This window comes from Haliotis rufescens, unplaced genomic scaffold, assembly GCF_023055435.1.
Source record: "Haliotis rufescens isolate VD_foot unplaced genomic scaffold, xgHalRufe1.0.p SCAF_8, whole genome shotgun sequence".
Lineage (NCBI taxonomy): Eukaryota > Metazoa > Mollusca > Gastropoda > Lepetellida > Haliotidae > Haliotis > Haliotis rufescens.
Genome location: NW_025964372.1, coordinates 26,572,665 through 26,596,859, shown reverse-complemented (window position 1 = coordinate 26,596,859; position 24,195 = coordinate 26,572,665). Strand labels below are relative to the sequence as shown.

Genomic DNA, 24,195 nt, shown 5'->3' with positions numbered 1-24,195 from the left:
ACGTTGGTCTCTGGTCTCACCCTCGGCCCGAGAATATCCCTCCCAGATGCTCTATAACAATCGTCACCACTCGCCCCCTTCCGTAACCTGCAAGAAGGGACAAATCCGGGAACATTTCGGGCCAGTCCCATGCCGGTATGCCTGCTCGTCGGAGATAATCGGGGACGACCTGGGCAGGGTGGGCCTGGCATTGTCATCGTGCAGTTCAAAATGTCTGCCGATATTTCAAGCGAATGGAACGACAGGACGTCAACACATTGCTGGTGAGTCAATTGTCCATCCACAATAAGCAAATCAGTCCGCCTGTCATGTGTGATACCGCCCTACACCATGACACTACCGCCCCCATACCGATCATGGTGAATAATTGTTGCCCTGCCATGCCGCGCGCCGCTACGTCGTCAACAACGTTTTCTGCCATCTTTGAATCGGCAGCAAAACATGGTGTAACGCCATTGGCGAACAGTCCTTCCCTGGTGTAGGCTAGCCCTCCCTAGTCTTTCAAGCGGACTGCACAGGACCGGAGTGCTATTGATAACAGGAGCATATTTGAATCTGTTGCGTGGTGCAATAAAGTAATTAGACGGTGTTGTCTAGGTGTCGCTTTTTTAGGACTGCAACGCCCAAGTCACATTGCAACCCCACCCGTTTGACGTCCCACAGTCGATAAATTACACTTTTTGATTTGACATTCTGCAGATTTGGGATACTCCCCTTCAATCGTACCAACTATTCGCCACTTCGTCTGTTCATTGAGATACTGTCAAAGAGGCACGTTTAAGCGCGTGCTAAGCTCAACTGCATTAGTGTTTGTGAGTTCCCGAAAAGGCGCGCATACTATGGCATCTGTGAGTACGCGCATCACGTGCTGTTCATGCATGATGTGACATTTCATTATGATAAGATGATGCGCTTAGTTGCCACGTCACGGTGTAATTGTGAAGTTTAAATCTCAACAATAGCTAATATACATTCAGATCATTAGCCTACATATACATATTACATACACACACACACACACACACACACACACAAGCACACACACACACACACACACACACACACACACACACACACACACACACATATATATAAATATATATATATATATATGACCCCTGATATGGTTGGAATATTGTCAGACTCACTCACTCACTCACCCGTGGAGAGCCACATGAGGATATTTCGGGGTAGAATAGGTCTTCAGCAACCCATGCTTGCCATAAGAGGCGACTAACGGGATCGGGGGGTCAGGCTCGCTGACTTGGTTGATGCATGTCATCGTATCTCAGTTACGTGGACCGATGCTCATGATAAATTACCAATCACTGGATTGTCTGGTGCAGACTCGATTACCTACAGACCGCTGAATAGTATGACGATTAACAACCATAATACCTACCCACACATTTTGGACATATCATTCCCGGTCGCTGCAAAATCTGCAACTAATGCCGTGGCACAGGCGGACATTTGGTGACACCCGTCATATCCTTCAATACAAGATGACAACATGTTTATCGTGTATCTGGTGATTTTTCATGAATCAGCAAAACACGTACAAAGGCAAAGACAGTCGTCAACAGGAGCAGATAAACTTGATTCGCTAAGTCACTGTGTTTTAAACACAATTTCAAACATAAACATGTCAGTTATGTCATATCGTGTAAGAGGAAGTGAGTGAGTGAGTGAGTGAGTTGTGTTTAACGCCGCTTTTAAGAGTATTCCAGTTGTATCACGGCGTGCCAGCTTAATGTGAAAGCTTCGGTGAAACCCACGAGCACGGGCATGGTGCTGACAAACCTAGAAACATAATCGGGGTGAACCGGGATTCGAACCCACAATCAAAGGTTTCTGGACAGTGAATTGCGACGCCATATGTTTAATGTAAGAGAAAACTTATTGTGATTCAAGCTGTTCACGATTTTCACTTTTGCATTTTGTTAAAAGCATGTAAATACATGATAATTATTAACAATTGTATGCATAAATATAAGCTACACGGTCATAAGAAATCCATTGCACGATTCCGACTATATCAAAAGTATGTGTTTATGAATCCCTCATCAAATAATGATGATACATGTACCGGGTAAGCATATACTGCCCCACTGGTTTCACCCGTCACAAACACATGCAAAGGCAAGCCAAGTGTTCACCTGCACGAACACGGTAACGTATGGTACACATACAAATATCAATTGCACCGGACCCCTTTTTGGTCACCGATGCGTCAAATTTGGAAACATAACCAAATAACTACCCAAATACTTTTGAACGTTTTACTTATAAGGCCTTGGATAATCCTGATCGAACATCTTTTGAGCAAGACTAGTATGACGCTCATGGGAATCTTGATAGAAACACACCATTGTGATCAATACTTGAATTCTTCGCACTGCCAATCAAGACATTGAGCAACCAATACAACACAAAACATCTCGATTCTCTGTAGAAACGGATTCCATTTGGCGTAAATGGAAAAATCGCGAAAGTTGGAGTCACTGACAATCGGTGATAACACCACTGGTCGCGAAACTGTCCTGCTTTGCCGATACGAGGGGCGTTCAATAAGTTTTGATATAGTCACTGGGGGCTATGTCTGGGCTGTAGGGTGGGTTATTTAACAGTTTTACTGTACATCCCATCCCCCAGTGACTATTTCCTGTTCCAGCAAATCTGTCCTCCGTGGAAGGCGCTTCCAGGATAACGAGGACATAAAGGCTGCCACAGAGGCGTGGTTAGAGGGCCAATCTGCGGACTTCTATAAAAGTGGTATTAGAAGCTTGAAGGACAAATGGAATAAGTGTATTGAGGTGAATGGAGATTATGTTGAAAAATAAAAGTGCAAAAGATATTCTTCGACGAATTTGCAAAACTTATTGAACGCCCCTCGTAGCACGTCTTTCACACAATTTGCATGTTTGCTTGTTGCGTATGTCCGCACAGCAGTACACATGCCATCCTGTAATTTCAAAATTTCATCAATGTAAAAATCTTGAAAGAACTTGTATAATATTTCAGGACAGGATGCCTTTGCTACACTGCACGACAATATAATGAGATCACCTTAAAATAAATTAATTGTATTTTTGCATCTTTTTTCGATCACTTACGCTGCGGTTTGGAAAATGTTTGATTAAAAAATGGCGCCTTCAATAGTTATGGGTTTTTTTATAGATGAAAGGAATATTTACGAACCAGTTTGTCGTCTCAGTCTTTTAACACTGCTTCCAAGCTGTCACAAATCAAGAAAAAACTGTTAATAACAGTTGAAGTGAGCATTGTATGCATAATGTTTATTTAACTAACTAAATATATATGTTTAATTGATGAGATTGCAAAATGACTGCATACAAATAAAAAAATATATAAAAAATATATCAAAGATATAATATGCATGTAACATAACGTTCCTACCTCGGGCATAGCCAAAGCCTGGCCCAGCACCACAACCAGGACGGCTGTATTTAGCATGACGAATTCTAATTGCCAAGTGTTCAATTTCAAAATGCTTTGGTGTAAGTTATATAGCAGTGCAAAAACCCAAACGTATTTGTATCACAAAATTACATTTTAATCAAAACACACCTGTATCTAATCAATACCTTTCTTCTACATTAAATTTGATATCGTCTAAAATTTCAGCAGAGGACGATCTGAATAAATAGAAATTACAATAAATGTGTGCTCAGCTTATTTCTTACATGTACGTCAGTTAAATGGACATCAATACACCTGATTTGCTAAGGTACATGGCATGACTCTGTCATCTGTATATATGCTTATATGCTTGTCAAAACATACATTATTTGTACACTGCTCGCAATTTGTCTAGTTTTAATACACATGCTGTTGCCAAGCACTGTGTTGCACGTACCATGTTTTTGTTGTTTAACGCCACGCTCAGGAATATTCCAGCTAAACGTCAGCGTGCACGGGCCAAATTTACTGACCACCGGTCAAGTTTACTTCTGACATTGCACCATAACTCAAGCATTTATTTCAGCTCGAGTATAGTTTGTTTGTTTCATGTCTAAAGCCGCACTCAGCAATATTTCAGCTGTATGACGGTCGTGTCTGGACCAGACAATCCAGTGATTGACATCATGAGCATCGATCCATACATTTGCAATTTCCAGGATTTGCCATTTTATTTGTTATGAGGTGCTAACGTCATGGGCTGCCATTCTGGGATGCTGAAACAGGGGACTTTATCGGAAATTTATAATCTGTGAAAGGAGCAGAAAAAATCATTGGCATCACAACACATACTTTACTTGATGTACAATATTTCCATCACGATATGTGTCATGTGTTTTGTGCAAATTGCATAAGCATGTCCCATGCTGTGTGTTGTGTCCATCAAAATTTCTAGTGTTCACGGCTAAGTTTAACTTTCGCCCAAATGCAGCCTGTGCGTGCTGCATTCCCGCGCTTTCGTATGTTAGGTGCACGTACCCTGTTCAGAGCAAGGGTGCAGTGGCGCAGTCCGCTCTTGTTTATCAGACACAGGGAAACTGACAAGTCTTCCACACGATAAGGCGAGAGAACTACAGCTTGCCTCACTTGCTAACTTGCATACTACATCAGAAGCGTCGGCCACCGAAGAGTCAGATTTGACCAGTAACTCATATTCTAGACCGAAAACTGTGAAAGGTAAAAAGCCCAAATCAGGTTACACAAGATAAAGCTGTACTGGATGATATTTTAGCAATATTCCAGCAATATCACGGCGGGGGACACCAGAAATGGGCCTCACACATTGTACCCATTTCAGGAATCGAACCCGTGTCTTCGGCGTGACGAGCGAACGCTTTAACCACTAGGCTACCCAACCGCCCCCGTACTGGATGAAGCACCATCACAATGGAAATACAGAAATACCTCTCATACAATGCATTTACTTTACAGAAACCACATGGGCAAATAGCAAATTTGCAAATTCACCAGGATGTGTTGCATGATGTTGAGAGAGCAAGGCCCCATGGTCAGACAGTTTTGACAACATCAAATCAAGACTACTTCTTGATAACCTTCCAATCCTGTATTGCTGCCGTTTCACCGGGGTAGAAAAGAAAAGAACACAAGAACACACTTGGACAAGTTGAGCAACACATTTACTGTCAGTGTTTGACCAGAAGGAGAGTTCCACAAACCATACTGCCAAAGAGTGAGTGAGTGAGTGAGTTGGGTTTAACGCCGCTTTTAGCAATATTCCAGCAATATCACGGCGGGGGACACAAGAAATGGGCTTCACACACTGTACCCATGTCGGGAATCGAACCCGGGTCTTCGGCGTGACGAGCTAACGCTTTAACCACTAGGCTACCCGACCGCCCTACTGCCAAAGACTTAAACAGGGGACCCCACACAGGGACAGAGTCGACGAAACAGTGACAATTCTCCTATTCTGCAAACAAGCTCTCAGTGACTTCAAGAAAATGTTGTTCCTCTATCTCGAAATACAAAACTATTTCATCTATGTACATTGTGTTACTTGACAGGATTTTTCTTCAGGTCGACCAAATCATAGAGGTTCACATATTTTGTATCTCTTCCTCCATACACATCACGGGGCGGTCGGGTAGCCTAGTGGTTAAAGCGTTCGCTCGTCACGCTGAAGACCCGGGTTCGATTCCCGACATGGGTACAATATGTGAAGCCTATTTCTGGTGTCCCCCGCCGTGATATTGCTGGAATATTGCTAAAAGCGGCGTAAAATCATACTCACTCACTCTCCATACACATTACGTATCCCAAATATTCATTTTGGCTGATTATGATTTAGTGAGTGAGTAATTGAATAAGTATGGTTTTAAGCCGCTTTAAGAAATATTCCAGCAATATCATCACACGAGAAATGGGCTTCACACATTGTACCCATGTGGGGAATAGAACCCGGGAATTCTGTGTGACACCCCATTGCCCCTTGATTATAAGTATCAGCAGATAATTGAGTACATGGAATATGGAAATGTGAGAGGCAAATGACCTGTAGAGTGGTCGGGTGGCCTAGTGGTTAAAGCGTTCGCTCGTCACGCCGAAGGCCCGGGTTCGATTCTCTACATGGGTACAATGTGTGAAGCCCATTTCTGGTGTGCCCCGCCGTGATATTGCTGGAATATTTCTAAAAGCGGTGTAAAACTCACTCACTCTGTATCTAAACCAGACTACACAAATCATCTTTCTGGATGCCCGTATTTCTCACGTTGAAGATTATATAAAAAAAGATTTATCATTTACTGGCATTCTTTTTGAAAAAAAAAAATCTCTACTTTGATAGAAAGTTCCCTTTGAAATTGGAACAGGGACATTATTAGCCTCACAGCGGACAACTTATTCTAGTATGCAAATTTTCTTCAAGAAAGGTTTCTTGGGTTTGCATTATATAGATGACATTGCAGTAGCAGAGACTGACAAAGCATACGAGTCTTACCAAAAACTTTGTTTGTTTGTTTGTTTGTTTGTTTGTTTAACGTCGCACTCAGTAATATTCAAAGTATATGACGGCGGTCTGTAAATAATCGAGTCTGGACCAGACAATCCAGTGATTAATATCATGAGCATCGATCCACGCAATTGGGATCGATGACATGCATCGACCAAGTCAGCGAGCCTGACCACCCAATCTCGTTAGTCGCCTTTTACGACAAGCATAGTCACCTTTTACGTCGTGCATGGGTTGCTGAAGACCTATTCTACCCCGGAATCTTCACGGGTCAGACGACCTCATCGATCGGGTGGTCAGACTTGGTGATTGATTGTGCTTGATCGAACCCAGACGGCATGGGTTCGTTGTTCCAAATATCAGTCATAAGATTGCCTGGTCGAAACTCCAGGATTTACATACCGGCTTCATATAGCTCGAATACTGATAAGTGCAACAAAAATCAATCAATATTAACTTCTAAATATGTTTGTCATATTGATAAGGACCACGTGAGTGAGTGAGTATGGTTTTACGCCGCTTTTAGCAATATTCCAGCAATATCACGGCGGGGGACACCAGAAATGGGCTTCACACATTGTACCCACGTCGGGAATAGAACCCGGGTCTTCGACGTGACGAGCGAACGCTTTAACCACTAGGCTACCCGACCGCCCTATTAAGGATCAAGAGTTTATGAATCAACAGTTTATTTTCTGAAGATGTACACAATTAATGCAATACCTCGATTTATCTTTCTGGCTTTCACTGGAGATATCGCATGGGTGAAATCAAGCGATATCTCCTAAGATATGCTGCTACAAAGAAATTGCATCACAATTCTTTGCATTCACTAATCTCTCTGCCACTGAAGCTGACTAGCTTATTTCACATCCAGACACTGGTTGTTGGCAGAACGAGGTGGTACATGGAATCTCAACCGAGTGTATTTTGATATCATATATATCCAGATTCGTTGCTCGCGTCCGATTCTCTACATAACAGGAAGCAACCTCATTCTAAAGGAAGTTACAGAATGGTTATGTCTGGTTAGTCCTGTTTTCATGTTCCTCGCCATGATAGGGTTGGAATATTGCAATAGGCGGCGTAATACCTGACTGTCTCACTCACTCACTCACCCGTGGAGAACCCCATGGGGATCGATTTTAGTGCTAGCTCACTGAGATACCATGCCACAGTTTAACATGAATACCCAACTCAGACACTGTATACTGACTCCAAGCCGACCAGTCATTGTTTTCGCCCCTTAATGCCGAGCGGGGGCACGGGTGGCCCAGTCGTCTAAGGCGCCGCGATTCGCTGTGCAGAGTTGCGTCCCTTGGGCACGGAAGAAACCTATGATTGTGGGTTCGAATCCCGGTTCGCCCCGATTATGTTTCTAGGTTTGTCAGCACCATACCCGTGCTCGTGGGTTTCACCGAAGTGGTAAACGTCTGAGACCTGCATCGCTTCGGGTTTTCCTCCTACATTAAGCTGACACGCCGTGATATAACTGTAATACTGTTAAAAGCGGCGTTAAACCCAATTCACTCACTCACTCACTCACTCACTCACTTAATGCCGAGCGCCAGACACGGTAACAACAAGTACCATCTTTTACCGTCTTTTGGTATGACGCGGCCGGGGTTCGAATACCGGACCTTCCGCTCTCCGGGCGGACGCTCTACCACTAGAAAATAACGTAGTTTGAGAAAAAGGTTTATCTTAGAATCTGATGTGTCTTATCTACGTCATTAACTGACCTGGTAACACAGGCAACTGTTTGTTAACGATGTTGGTCAGCCTAAGGTATGAATAATCTTTCGTTACAAAAATCGGTTCTGTGATATATTTTCTATGCAACAATTGAACCAATTCCAAAAAGAAATTTCACGATAATAATTAAAAGGAATAACGTGGTTTGTGAAAAAGAGCTTTTCTTTCCTACTCCCAGTAGAATACACCACAAAATACACACTCGTTTCCTTTAAATTAATATTTTGTGAAAGTAGAAATGTTAATGCCAAACTTGTAAGAGACGTTTCAAAACCAGTCTGCATTCGAATATAGACATATATTTATTTGAATGGCCCAATTATATTTCTCCTTAATCTATAGACGTGAGAGGAGTTTGTAACCAATCATTTTACTCACTTGTTTAATAGCCAATGAATTCAAATGTTATTGTTGACATATATGCATCAGAGAACGTCATTTCAGTTTAAAGTTTACCCTCCTCTGAGATCTGCATCACTTCGGGCTTTCCTCCCATTTTAAGCTGACATCCCGCGATATAACTTAAATTCTTTGTTGCATTAGTCAATATGATTGACAATATATTACAGTTTTAGCGCAGATAAGTTGATATTGAGGATAATCGTTCAAATTGATACAAGCACCCAAGTTGGCATGGGTACTCTTGTCGAACAACTTCTTCGAAAAAGTCTGTTAGCAAACTTGTTTGACCGAACAAATTTTCCAGTTTCTAAGATGGCCGACATTTCTGACAAAACAAGTTTGCTATTAAACTTGACTGGATAGTCCGATTTCAATAATCTTGGCTTCAATTAATTCATTTTCATCACGGAGAAGCCAAATTTGCAAAGTTACAACTTCTCTGTAAAGCCCCCTTTACACAGGACAGCGACCATTGTGCCACCTTTGAGCGATCAAAAACTGGCCAGGACGCTCAATGGTCGCCTAAACCCAGAAAAGTATGTTTCTATGTAACTGCTCCAGCAGTTGTTCAGCAGTAACTGCTCGAGTTATTCAACCACAATGAAACACTGCAGGTAAAAGCCCTCCATTTAAAGGCAGGCTGGGTAGGCATTACAGGTAGCTCACAGGAGGCAGAAAAGAGGCAGAAGCATTGCCATGGTGTCTCAAGGGTTGCCGTGGTCGCCGAATTGAGGCACGGCGGTCGCCACAGTCATCGTTCAATGCACGCTGTTGGTCGCCGAAAGGAGGCACAAGATATTGACGGGAAAAAATACCTTGCGACCATTGGGCGACCACTGTGCCTTCATTCCGCACCAAAGGCAATGCTTGTGCCTCCCTTCTGCCTCCTTTGAGCCACCTTTGAGCAACAAATCTCCTCGGCGACCTTTGTGCGACTGCTTTGAACATGTTCAAAATTTCAAGGCGACCATGGCCACCATGGCGATGTCTGAACCTTCTGAACCTTCTGTGAACCACTTTGGGACGACCTAGGCAACCATTCTGCCTCCTTTGAGCCTCCAACGACGACCTGGCAAATTTTATGGTCGCACACGGGAGGCACGAAGGTCGCCATCCTGTGTAATGGCCCCATAACATCGTACCATCATTTAGAGAAGGAAAAGAGTGAACGTCAAGGCACAACCAAGGCACAACCTAGGCAAAACCGAGTGTCTGCTAAATAATCACGGTAGTGTAGGGTAACTAGTGTCCCAAATGCTACCTAAGTAGCCCCAAGCGTAAAGTCCAGTTAGACTATGTGCCAGTTAGGTAGCCACACCGGAATAGACTGGCTGTGCCAGTGTGGGACAGCCGAGCCAAGGATAACGGGACTTTAGTTATCTGGATGGTGTACAGATCGCATAGGACTTAAAAGTCACTGGATGAACGATCGGGCTAGGTGTAGAGCAATTATATTATGTCCGTGCCCTGTGGAGATCCGGGTGAGAATAGGGCTTCAGCAACCCATGCTTGTCGTAAAAGGTGACTATGTTGTCGTAGAGGCGAAAAATGAGATGGGGTGGTCAGGCTCGCTGACTGGGTTGATGCATGTCATCGTATCGCAATTGCGTGGATCGATGCTCATGATATCAATCACTGGATTGTCTGGTCGATTATTTACAGACCGCCGTCATGTAGCTGGAATATTACTAAGTGCGGCGTTAAACAACAAACAAACAAACAAACAAACATTTCATTGCTCCAAAAAGAGAATATTGAAGCAAATTTTTATAAATAAATATGACAACAATAATAGATTTATGAAATGATTAACACACCAAACTGCAGACAATAGTACGATATCGGTGACATTATTAAGCTCAATAATACCATTCTATTATCAGCCAATCAGCAAAAAGTAGTCTGTTGAGGGGCGTCGCCTAAGCTTTTGGGGGTTCATGGGGGTCAGCCAATCAAATGCAATTTATCTGTTACATATCGTCAAATTAGGAAATCTATATTAAAACATTGTCCATATCAGTCGTGACTTGTCTACGATTGGTTAAATGATGCTTTGTTGTAGTTTGTGAGTGAGTGAGTGGGTGAGTGAGTGAGTGAGTGAGTGAGTTGGGTTTAACGCCGCTTTTAACATTATTCCAGTTATATCACGGCGTGTTTGCTTAATGTGGGAGGAAAGCCCGAAGTGATCCAGGTCACAGACGTTTACCACTTCGGTGAAACCCACGAGCACGGGTAAAGTGCTGACAAACCGGGGCGAACCGGAATTGGAAACCACAATCATAGGTTTCTGGCGTGCCCAAGGGACGCAACTCTGCAAAGCGAATTGCGGCGCCTTAGACGACTGGGCCACCCGTGCCCTCTTGTTGAAGCTTATGAGTACCTTTAAAAAGAGCTCGAAATAGTCTCGAAATAGAAATGAATACAATGAGTGAGTTTAAACTAACTTCAGTATTTCAGTTGTCACGGCGTGTAGGAGGAAAACCGGAAGTGATGCAGGCATTAGCCGTGACAAAACAAGAAACATCACCAGGACGAATATGGGATTCGAACCCACGAGTGAATGAGTGGTTTGAAAATTAAAGACATGTCGGCAATAGTTAAGCCATAGTGTGACTATGACAGGTTTCTGACACTTCTAAGGGACGCCACTCTGCACAGCTAATTGCGGGCCCTTTGCTGACACTGTGGCACTGGTTGGGGACACATGTTTTGCAGATAAATTAGCTCAGCCCAATCATGCTTCTACGGAAGCCTTTTAGGGCCATTTGTTTTTTTTGTTTTTTTCGATACTGTCTTGAAATTTCAAGATACTAAGTTGAAATTTCAAGATACTAAGTTGAAATTTCAACATACTATCTTGAAATTTCAACATACTAAGTTGAAATTTCAACATACTATCTTGAAATTTCAAGATACTTTCTTGAAATTTAAAGATACTAAGTTGAAATTTCAGGATAATAAGTTTTTAACATCCTTAGATGTAAAAATACGTTTGAAGTGAATAATCTTGAAATTTCAACTTAGTATCTTGAAATTTCAACTTCTCTATCTTGAAATTTCAACTTAGTATCTTGAAATTTCAACTTAGTATCTTGAAATTTCAAGATAGTATCGAAAAATATATATATAAAAAAAATGGCCCTAAAAGGCTTCCGTAGGATCAGGTGATCACGCTAGGTAATTATTTTGTATTGTGTGTCATCATACCCTACGTGTGTCATGCACAATGTAGATGGAATATTGCCGGGGAGGCGTTGAACAACAAACAAATAAAATCATGCGGACAAAGTTTATTCAGATGAGTTTGTGCAGAGGTTGTCTGTTATTTCAGCGAAAACTCGTTCATTCTAGTGGAAACCATCATTCCTCCACGACCTAGTTGCCGTCCTGAATCGCGGAAACGGATTCGTCAACGTCGGGAACGTATTTTGACGTGTACGTTGAATAGATGAATTCCATGATGGATTGCCACTTGTTTATTTTGCCTGAGGATATATTTAGAAGACATTTTATATATAGCAATACTACACAAACCAGAGCCACCGAATTTCATTCTCTCAATCCCAGAACACATGCGGATTCTGAAGCACGTTAGTAAGGTCATAAGGACATCTATCTTCATGCGCCTGTATTCATATGTCAAAATATAAAACGCAACGCCAGAGAATAACCAGTCTCCATTATGCGCCGTAAAAGATTCCATTTTGCGTAAAAGGTAAAAAGAGGTAACAGCTATGTGAATGGATCACTGAAGGTGAATTAATGTGGTTGGTTGGTTGGTTGGTTGGTTTGTTGTTTAACGCCGCACTCAGCAATATTCCAGCTATATGACGGTCTGTAAATAATCGAGTCTGGACCAGACAATCCAGTGATTAACATCATGAGCAACGATCCACGCAATTGGGATCGAAGACATGCATCAACCAAGTCAGCGAGCCTGACCACCTGATCCCGTTAGTCGCCTTTTACGACAAGCATAGTCGCCTTTTACGGCAAGCATGGGTTATCGAAGACCTATTCTACCCCGGAATCTCCACGGGTCGAATTAATGTGGAATATTATGTGGTGTTCTGGTGACACTGGACTGGTCAAGCACTGTGTGGAAAGTGCTGGATGCGAGATAGACTATACAAGTGGAGCGGGCGCGTGCCTGTCTCATCTCACATTTCATCTCACATTACATCAAGACTAGCTTTCGTGTGAAGATCACTTATCATTCCCATCCTCGGCTTATCTCGGAAGCTTGATCATGGCCACTGTTGCGGATAGGTGAATGTCATTATCAATGAACTTTTGGATCACCACTACCATCATGTTTTGTAGTTGATACTGCCACTGAACAGTGTACCACCTCTCTATTGCAAACTGCCATTGCAATTGCTGTGCAGTAATTTGTATTTATGTGTAAACCTAGTTACTTTTGTAATGCACTTCTTACTTGAAAATCATATTGTTGGCTGTTTGTTGATTTCACACTAAATTCTTTCCGTGCAGATTTCTGGGTTAACATTTTTGTTTAAATTTGAGAATCGACACATAACATGATGCCTTAAAATACGGAAATACGTTGACTGAATCCACACGGGACAGAATGATTTTAAGAAGTCTTATGAAGATGACTCACTGGTGTCTCCGCACGCCAGACCGAGTCTGTATTCGGCGTCGCCCATGATGTAAAGTTGATCTATCCATGGACAGCTACTCTGATATGTCGCCAGACAGTTCTTGTAGGTCTGTGCATTGCTGGAGAGAGAAACATTGCATAAAGCACTGAAAGCATTGCAGTGTTTCACATCCTTTTAAAGGCCTTGACTTTGGGGTCTGTCTTGAAAATGCCAGTAATCTCGATTCTGCCTTAAAAAGTCCTTCAAAATGGTCAAAACGAATTCATAAGACAGGAATTATAAATATTCACTCAAATTCCAGTATAACTTTCAAATAAAATTGCGTCTTCAATTTTTGAAACAAAACAAAAATAACAACGTATCTACTTCGAAGAAATCATATTCGCTTTACGGTCTTTTAATAGCCAGTAGCGAAAGAGTAATCCCTCGTGTGGATTTGTTGTTTCCGTATGCCGAATAGTTCCCATATCATGCGAACGGTAGAACGGAGAGTCCTGTAGTAAATAATGCAAATGCTGGGCTGTTTGTAGGAACAAGGCGAAGACTATGTTTGGCACAGTTTTAAGCCAACTAGAATTGGGAGGATGGTCGTCTAACAATTATAGCTAGGCGAAGGAGTGTAAAAATGACTTAGATTTACGTTAAAATATGTTTTGGGTTGTTATCTCCTTTGCTGGGCACCCCACCCCAACCCCCCGTCAAATGAATCACTGAAATTGCTAATCTCCACATGTATATTTATTAATGTATTTCTGTTTATTACCTGCAAGTATTGCTTCCAGCGTTGCCATAGTTACCAGATTGCATGTCCATGAACGGCACTGCACACGGAAGGGCAGCGGTGCAATTACTCCAGGCTGGTGAAACAGTTAATATGTACACTATTACAAGAGACGTAAAACCAAACTCACCCATTCTCTAAGAGGTGGTGGTTACCCATGAAGCAACTCAAGCATCCTCTACCAATCCAGAGGATCACACTTCGGTAAACCTACACTCACCCTTATGATCAATTCCCATGGTTCCCGTGGTTCCCGTGATTACTCTCCCTTGTTTTCCATTAACATTTTATTAACCAATCAAACGTCAAGATACGGAAAAAGGAAATAGGTAAGGGACTTGCCAGTTTATTGGATATGAAGACACCCCATGACACCAGAAGTTTTTTTGTGTTTTTTTTAGCATGTCAGTGAGTTCTCAAATGTTGAATTTCTAGCAAATTCCATCGTATTCAATGGTATTGCCAACCAAACATTGGGCCTGGTTTGTAACTTGCCTTCTGATTGGTCCATTAGACTGAGTAGAGCAGCAAATCAATTGGGTTTTGAATATCCAATCTGATTATCTACCGCTAAACAAAGATTTGAGGATATCCCATCACGGGGTCAGAACGACATTTCACCCGACCAGTCAGAGCGTCGCTTACCAGATCAGGAAAGTGACAGTCAGAACGTATTTTCTAATCATGCAACCTCGAAAAAGTTAACACAGGGTATTCCGAACGAGAGTTACGGGCTTACAACTGAATCCATACAATCTGTTTGCCATTCCAGAATGCTCTTTTGTTCAGTTTTCAAATTTTCAATCGAGAATTTGTCAAGATATGTTTCTAAGCGTAGTCGCCAGTTTGCAACTGCTTAAAGCACGAGAAAACTGCCCTCTGATTTGCTAATATCGTCTTCTTGTCAGCTATTTCATTGGTCGGTCAAAGTTCGCGAAAGGTCGATCTGACGCGGTACAGCGAGAACTGAAGATCTGAATTTAATGAGATTGATGAGAATCAAGGGAGTGTAGTTTAGAGAGAACCACAGGAATGGATCCAGGGTAAGTGAAGGGTTACCGAAATGCGCGCCCTTGAGATATAGAAGATGTAATCCCTGTTGTCGCATCCCAGTTGCGTAGATTGATGTTCATGCTGCCAATCACAGGATTGTCTTGTCCAGACTCGATTATTTACAGGCCACCGTCATATACCCTACCGATTCAATACAATTCTGACATGACCTAAAATTTGAGCGTTATACCTACAGATCATTAAATGCATTTCACCTTGTAAAAAACAAGGCACTACCGGAAGCGTATGTATACGTACCATAGTAACCGCAAAGCATTGATTGACCATAAGACAGAAGGTCAACGTCTAACTGAACGACACTGGGACACTGACCAACAACCGTCTGTAGACATGCAATGTAGGAACTGAAGTACCTGCAATATAAAGTGAGTGAGTGAGTGAGTTGGGGTTAACGCCGCTTTTAACAGTATTCCAGTCATATCACGGCGTGTCAGCTTAATGTTGGAGGAAAGCCCGAAGTGATGCAGGTCTTCGACGTTTACCGCTTCGGTGAAACCCACGAGCACGGGTATGGTGCTGACAAACCTAGAAACATAATCGGGGCGAACCGGGATTCGAAACCACAATCATAGCTTTCTGGCGTGCCCAAGGGACGCAACTCTGCACAGCGAATCGCGGCGCCTTAGACGACTGGGCCATCCGTGCCCCCTGCAATATAAAGACACGTAAATGAGTTGGTTAACGTTGTCTTTTCGAACCGTGACTGCTGGCCTTTTAGCAATAGCGCCGAGTGCATCGTGACTTTTCAACGTGTGAGTAAAGTCGTACACCGCTTTCAACTTTATTCCAGCAATATCACGAAGGGACACACCGGATATGGGCTTCACAAATGTGGGAGGAATCGAACCCGGGTCTTCGGTGTGACGAGCGAACTCTTTAACAACTAGGCTACACACCGCCCGCGATTATTCAAGGGACATCTGTCATGTTAAACTTAAGTTTGCCAACGTATTTTTTGTATTTATGTAACCCTTTAGTATAACCAGGGGATCAGGGCATGTTGTTATACTCCAGTGACCCCTTTAAGTCGAAGCTAACGCACTATGTCAAGATATCGTGGATGTAAAGTGACCCCTTTGTATCGAAGTTAACCCATGGTTAACTGGTATCTTTGATTTCTCTTTGTTTTTTTTGTGTGTTATTTTGGTTGGTTTTTTGGGCGTGTGTGTGTTTTTTTAAATTGTTTTTGTTGTTGTTGTTTTTTAATTTATGACAGAAAGACACGATTACATGTAGCCCGCATCCCCACATTCGCACCTCATCAGGGGATAGTGGGCGATTTTGAAGGTATCCTACCTATAAAAGCGATCTCTTAATGCAGAAGATCAATGTATTAAGGTATCTTGAAAATTCAAGTGGTCATGCTATGTTGAAGCATGCCCATGACATCAGGGTATCTTGTATACTGAAGTGAACAATATATATATTTGTAGGGTTTGAGTGTATAAACTGGAATGAATGTTGAAGATCCCCGTAAGAAAAGTAAGTTAGAACTGGTCCCGAATCTATGCTGGTCGCAGGTCACCAAACTGATTGGGTGGACAGACGCAGTGACTTGGTTCATACCGTGTCGACGTGTTTACGGACAATGCTCATGATATCAATCACTAGACTGTCTGGTTCAGACTCGATTATTTACATCCCGTAATGTTGTCTGAATAGTGCTAGCAAAACTGGGGGTGTAAATAGGTGTTGTGAATTGTCACACGTCGCCGAGTTTCCTTCAACTTACCCACATTGTTCATGCGCACTTGAAGAAGAGGAGGCGTTGAATGTGGCCGTGAAGGTTTCCCCGCATTGCCTAGCCGTTTGACAGGAATCTCCTGACTCGGGAGCTTCAGATTTAATCAGAATGGAAATTTATAAGGATTGCAACACAATTAGAAGGTTTCAACCAGATATCTTTTTTTATATTGCTTCGAATAGGGTGCTACATTCGTCTTAAACATCTTCTCCTGGAAACGCTGACGAAGAGCTGAAACTTGCCATGCTTGTTCCTATTATTGTTGACACCAAAAATTGTTCAAGACAATCGACTCCCATTTCGAACAGCCATATTGAAAATGCTATTGATTGCCATTACTCAAGACATTATTGCTGAAAATTTGCTGAAGTTTGGTACGTGTGCAGTAACAAATTGGGCTTCAATATATGCGTTCCTGTTTTTGCGGCATCGTACTATTTTTACCATGATTTCACTTTTGCACAAACATGCCGCACATGTTACACCCATCACAAACACATGCAAAGTCAAGTCAAGCGTCATCTTTCCGAGGCAAGTGAGTTAATTGACTATAAAAGTCCAGTTTCCACCCTTGCCGAACTAGGCTGGTATTATGGAGTTACATTTTGGCTTGACTAACGAGTCTATGCATAGTCCAATCAAAATCGCACACCGAAATCGAAATCCGGTTCGTAAACTGTCATGCACATTTCGGTCGACTGCAGGATTTGCAAAGCATGTGCTCCGCTAACTCGTTGTCAATTGATATTTTCATCTTCTTTTCATGTTTTTAATCAATGTGCTCACGTGATTTGATGCACTTCGCGAAGTAAGACTCGTTTGATCACATTATAGATCTTGATTATCGATCAGATCGTCTTGACTAGGCGCCACCATTTTGTTTGAAGCAAATGCAAGTGATACGAGAGGTTGAATCTGATTGGTCAATAGGAGAGGCATAGAAAGGACATTACTGGTAATAGCCACTGGTGGCGCTACGATCGAGCCCAGGAATTCCTGCCTAGTTCGGCAAGGGTGAAAACTGGACTTTTAAAGTCAGTTAACCTCTTGCCTCGGGTAGATGGTCAAGTGTTCACCTGAACAAACACGGAAATGAATGGTACACATACAAATATCAATTGCTCCGGACATCATTTTGGTCACTGGTGCGTTAAATTTTGGAATGTCCACCACATGTGAACCAAAATACTTTTGAAAGTTTTCCTAATAATGCCTTTGACGTAATACTGATCAAACATCCTTTGAGCAAGAGTCGTATGACGCTATTTGCAATCTTAGTAGAAATACACCATTATCAATGCTTGATTTTTTTACACCACCCAAAAAGAGATATAGCAACAACAAAAAATACATGACATTTCGATTCTCTATAGAAACATATTCCATTTAGCGTAAAGGGCAAAATGGTGGACGTTATACGAATGGATCACTGAAAATCATTGACAACACCAAGTGTTCGCGAAAATGGTAAGCATGCCTGCCTTGACGATGGCACCGGCCACTCACACAATCTGCTTAAAACAGTAAGAATTTGCTCCTTGCCTAAAGCCGCCCAGAAGAACACCTACGAAACCTATTTCAAAATGTCACCAATTAAAAACATCTTGTAAATGTAGGAAGTTTTTGCTACCCCGCCCGACAAAATAATGCGATCACTTCAAAAGAAATTAATTGGATTTTAATATGTTTTTATATCACAAACGCTGTCGTTTCGAAAAGGAGTAATATTTTTCATATAAGAAAGGTATAATTAACGAACCAGTTTGTCGTCTCAGCCTTTGTCCACTGCTTCCAAGCTGTTAAAAATCAAGCAAAAGTGATAACTGTTAATAACAGTTGAAGTTAACATTGTACACAAATGCTATTTGATTCCAAAACAGTATTGTTTGTTTGTTATGTAACGCCGCGCTCAGCAATATTCGAGCTATATGACGGCGGTCTGTAAATAATCGAATCTGAACCAGACAATCTTGTAATTAATATCATGAGTATCGATCCAGCAATTGGGATCCATGACATGCATCAACCAAGTCAGCGAGCCTAATAACCCGATCCCGTTAGTCGCCTTTTACGACAAGCATAGTCGTCTCTTACGGCAAGCATGGGTTGCTGAAGACCTATTCTACCTCGGATCTTCACGGGTCTCAAAAACATTAACAACGACTGTATGCTGATACTACTTCATAAAGTATTCAATGTGGATGTTTAATTGATCAGATTCCAAAACGAGTGCATACAAATAGAAATTATAAAGCACACAAAGTGAAAACAGAAATATTATATAATATGTATTTTGACGCAATACACCTACCTCGGGCATAGCCAAAGCCTGGCCCAGCACCACAACGAGTACGGCTATTCTTAGCATGACGAATTCTAATTGTCAAGTGTTTAGTTGAAGAATGTGTTATAAATTTATATAGCAGTGCGAAAACGTTGAAACACATTTAAGAAAATAAAATTCAAAACACACCTGTATATAATCAATAGATGTCTTCTGCATTAAATGTGATAGTGTCTGAAATGTCAGCAGAGGACGATCTGAATAAAGAGAAATTACAATGAATGTGTATTCAGCTTTTTTCGTACATGTACGTCACTTAAATGGACAGTATTGCACCTGAATTAGGGCTGTGCATGGCATGATATCTGCATATGCGTTTTTATGTCAAAACATAATTTTTTTTTAACACAGCCATTGTTCGTGCGTAGACACAAACGCGTCTCCAAACTTATGTTACAGGTGTCATTTGATTGTCTGTCAACGTCGCACTCAGCAATATTCCAACTACATGACAGTGAGCACGTACCGAATCGATTACGCACCAGTCGAATGGACATTGCTACGTTGTCGGAGCTACTGTTTGTCACGGAGCTGAGCTGACTATGTTTGAGCATGTGGTAGTTTCACTCCTCTAATTGTACACGTGGGGATTCCGGGTGAGAATATAGGCCTCCAGCAACCTATGCTTGTCGTAAGAGGCGACCAAAAGGAACAGGTGGTCACATATGCTGATTTGGTTGATAGCATGTATTCCAACGGCGTGGACCCGTGAAGATCCAGGGTAGAATAGAACTTCAGGAACCCATGCTTGCAGCAAAAGGCGACAATGCTCGTCGTAAGAGGCGACTAACGGGATCGGGTGGTCAGGGGCGCTGACTTGGTTGATGCATGTCATCGATCTCAATGGCGTGGATCGATGCTAATGTTGTCAATCACTGGATTGTCTTGTCTCGATTATTTACAGACCGTCGTCATATAGCTGGAATATTGCTGAGCGCGGCGTTAAACAATAAACAAACAAACAAACAAACATCCAACTGCGTGCAATATCCCCCGGCAATATTCCATCTTCATTGTGCATGGCACCTGGGTATGATGACACACAATACAAAATAATTACCTAGCGTGATCACCCGATCCATCAGGTCGTCTCTTAAAACGAATTCTAACCCGGAATTCACAAGGGTATTGTCGAAACAAATTGGGATCATCCGAAGCATGTGTTGAGCTAATTTATCTGCAAAACATGTGTCCCCAACCAGTGCCACAGTGTCAGCAAAGGGCCCGCAATTAGCTGTGCAGAGTTGCGTCCCTGGGAAGTGTCAGAAACCTGTCATAGTCACACTTTGGCTTAACTAATGCCGACGTGACTTTAAATTTCAACCCACTATTCGTCCTGGTGATGTTTCTTGTTTTGTCACGGCTAATGTTGCACCACTTCCGGTTTTCCTCCTACACGCCGTGATACAACTGAAATACTGGAGTTAGTTTAAACTCAATCATTCTTTTCACTTTGAGACTATTTCGAGCTCTATTTAAAGGTACTCAAGTTCAAGAGGTTTTATTGTACTCATAAACTATAACAAGGGGGCACGGGTGGCCCAGTCGTCTAAGGCGCCGCGATTCACTATGCAGAGTTGCGTCCCTTGGGCACGCCAGAAACCTATGATTGTGGGTTCGAATCCCGGTTCGCCCCGATTATGTTTCTAGGTTTGTCAGCACCATACCCGTGCTCATGAGTTTCACCGAAGTGGTAAACGTCTTAGACCTGTATCACTTCGGGCTTTCCTCCCACATTAAGCTGACACGCCGCAATATAACTGGAGTATTGTTGAAAGCTACAACTGAAACCATGACAACATTGGGTAACACTACATTGCATTGCCATATAACAATCGCTATATCAGAAATCGAATAGAATTACTCAAAAAAGAGTAAATGTACATGTACTATATACCTTTCAAAGCGTTTGGCAGATGGTCAAAATCATATTTTCTAAAGTTGTCTCTAAATATTCTACCATGACATTGAAGAATGTTTGATTCTGATTGGTTACAAAGAGGTCTCCTTTTCGCAACTGATATCTCTTCTACATAAAGTTTTTTCACACAAAATACGTGCGTATGAATACACCGATAGCCTGATGATGAGATAACAAAACTTAACGAAAGGATACCGTTTGCGTAGAAATAATGACGTTTATAAAACCCTCAGGGACGTGTTCGGTAATTTTCTCATTTAAACAATCAATCTTAAAAGTTTTTGACAACACTTTTAAAGAAGGGATACCGTTTGCGTAGAAATATTAACGTTTATAAAACCCTTAGGGACGTGTTCGGTAATTCTTTCATTTAAACAATCGATCTTAAAAGTTTTTGACAACACTTATAACGAAGTGATACCGTTTGCTTAGAAATTATAACGTTTATAGAACCCTTAGGGACGTGTTCGGTAATTTTCTCATTTAAAAAATCCATCTTAAAAGTTTTGACAACACTAACGAAGGGATACCGTTTGCGTAGGAAGAATAACGTTTATAAACCCTTAGGGACGTGTTCGGTAATTTTCTCATTTAAACAATCGATCTTAAAAGTTTTTAACATCAGTCAACGAAGGGATACCGTTTGCGTGGAAATAATAACGTTTATAAAACCCGTAGGGACGTGTTCGGTAATTTTCTCATTTAAACAATCGATCTTAAAAGCGTTTTTATATATTGTGAGGATTGGCAGGGGGTTTGGCAGGGGGTATTTCAAAAGTCCATCAGGAACCACTCATTCCTTCCAAAGGCCACAAACAAATGTCCCGACTCCACTGCAGAGTCACTGCACAACTACCTGGTCACAACAGCTTATCAGACATGATGAAATTTCAGAACCCACGCAATAAAGTAAAACATACGCGAACCACTGTGTCGCCACACCTGACACATTTCTTTCACATGCTGGCGTCGAATGCCGCGAATTCATGAAAGTCACAGGTGACAAATATGAAAACTCCTTCGTGTCAGCAAATGCAAGTGAATCCTCTGCAGCTATACCTTACTTCTGGGAGGCTCATGTGACAATCGGGGCGGTCGGGTAGCCTAGTGGTTAAAGCGTTCGCTCGTCACGCCGAATACCCGGGTTCGATTCCCGACATGGGTACAATGTGTGAAGCCCATTTCTGGTGTCCACGGCCGTGACATTGCAGGAATATTGCTAAAAGCGGCGTAAAAATATACTCAATTACTCACTCATATGACAATCACGTTGTATCAACGGGATCATTAACAGTAAATCTACAGGTTCATGTTGAACAACGTACCATATGGATTGGGGTTGCCATGCAACTTATCAATACAGTACAGTGACTGTCAACGACAACTTTGGCAGTTTAGCAGACAGGGGCACTTGACAGTAGTGACCAGTTACCGCGATGTCGGTCAAGTTCAGCAACATCTCATTTCTGGGTGGAGACGTATATATTTTGAACTTGGATTTTTCACTGGGGGAATTGCAAACTAGTAAGACGTACTCATTTAATATAAATAACAGATATTCATCAATAAAGTTTTTTTGAGAATAAATTAGTTCAGTATTCTTTTCACTATTTATTCAACTTGTAATCCCTATAATGGAAGATATTATGGTTTATTTATGTCCCAGAAATGTCTTGTCGCGGTGATTTCCAAGATATGAAGTGTGGCGTGGATTTCAGTACTTAATAAACTTGTCTGTCTGAAACATGCAGGGCGTTGTGGTGAAAGGTTTTATGGGTGGATAAAGAGCACGGGTGGCCCAGCACGCCAGAAACCTATGATTGTGGGTTCGAATCCCGGTTCGCCCCAATTATGTTTCTAGGGTTGTCAGCACCATACCCGTGCTCATGGGTTTCACCGAAGTGGTAAATGTCTTAGACCTGCATCACTTCGGACTTTCCTCCCACATTAAGCTGACACGCCGTGATATAACTGGAATAATGTTAAAAGCGGCGTTAAACCCAACTCACTCACTCACTTATGGGTGGATTACTGAACACCAGTGATGATACCAGGTGTTCGAAAATCACTTGGTAAGCATACCCTGCTCTGGGGGTAGCACCCGCCACTCGCACATCTTACATTGGAAGGTAAGTGCCAGTGAGAAAGGAGGTGTGAAAGAGCTGTGTGAAGTCCATGACGTATGGGACCATTCGTCACCACTCGCCCCTTTCCGTAACCTGCAAGAAGACTCGCCCCCCTCTCGATGAATGTAATGTGCGAAAATACGACAAACCAATCAGAATGCGCGTATGATTTCGAGTTCTTTGTCAAATAATCCCTCAGAAATATTTTTTTGATTTTACATATGTCTTGCATCTAAAAATATACCCAAGGCACAGTTAAATGTGTTCAATCATACTGTATAATTCCGCATGTCCCGATGTCCTTTAAACTGCATCAGAAATATATATAATACATGGGGAAATATATGTGAACCATTACGCAACGAGTAGACAATTTTTTTAGGTATGCCCGTTTGCGCTAAGACGGAACCTAGTCGCAAAAATGGCCATGAGAGGGGCACGAGTCGCTATTCGGCTTGTCCCGGAATAACACGAGTTGGTCACGAATGGTATGGGATAGCACGTATAACAAACGACGTGTCATATTTGGTTTTGATTGTTTGTTTGTTTGTTTGTTTGTTGTTTAACGCCGCACTCAGCAATATTCCAGCTATATGACGTCGGTCTGTAAATAATCGAATCTGGACCAGACAATCCAGTGATTGACTTCATGACCATCGATCTACACAGTTGGAATACGATGACATGCATCAACCAAGTCAGCGAGCCTGACCACCTATTCCCGTTAGTCGCTTCTTACAACAAGAAAATTCGCCTTCACGACAAACATCGGATGTTAAAGACCTGCACTAGGCTTTGATACAGGCTGGTGGACACTCTTGCCTCGGGAAGATGAAGGTGTAGCTGATGGTATGTTGATCGAAATGAAGGGCTTTTCTAAATATTTTTTATGGGTAGATAGATGCTCGTCGTTGAGACAGAGAGACGCCATGGAAGGTGAGTGAGTGAGTGAGTGATTTAGTCGGGTATAAC

At 42.1% G+C, this 24,195-nt stretch overlaps 1 protein-coding gene across 2 annotated transcripts in view; it reads right to left on the bottom strand.

Moving 5' to 3' along the window:
* Window positions 1-19,234, bottom strand: part of LOC124143494 — a 29,753-nt gene extending 10,519 nt beyond the window's left edge. Inside the window, exons 1-3 of one of the 2 annotated variants that reach the window (XM_046512496.2) lie at window positions 19,144-19,234; window positions 3,202-3,238; window positions 1,403-1,493 (exon numbers count right to left, since the gene is read on the bottom strand). In XM_046512496.2, coding sequence (XP_046368452.2) covers window positions 1,403-1,493; window positions 3,202-3,238; window positions 19,144-19,200 — 185 coding nt within the window. In that variant the 5' untranslated portion in view covers window positions 19,201-19,234. Of the gene's footprint in view, window positions 1-1,402; window positions 1,494-3,201; window positions 3,239-3,420; window positions 3,511-19,143 lie in introns of those variants that run through there. The other variant, XM_046512495.2, reaches the window with a different exon arrangement.
* Between the last annotated feature and the right edge of the window lie 4,961 nt (window positions 19,235-24,195).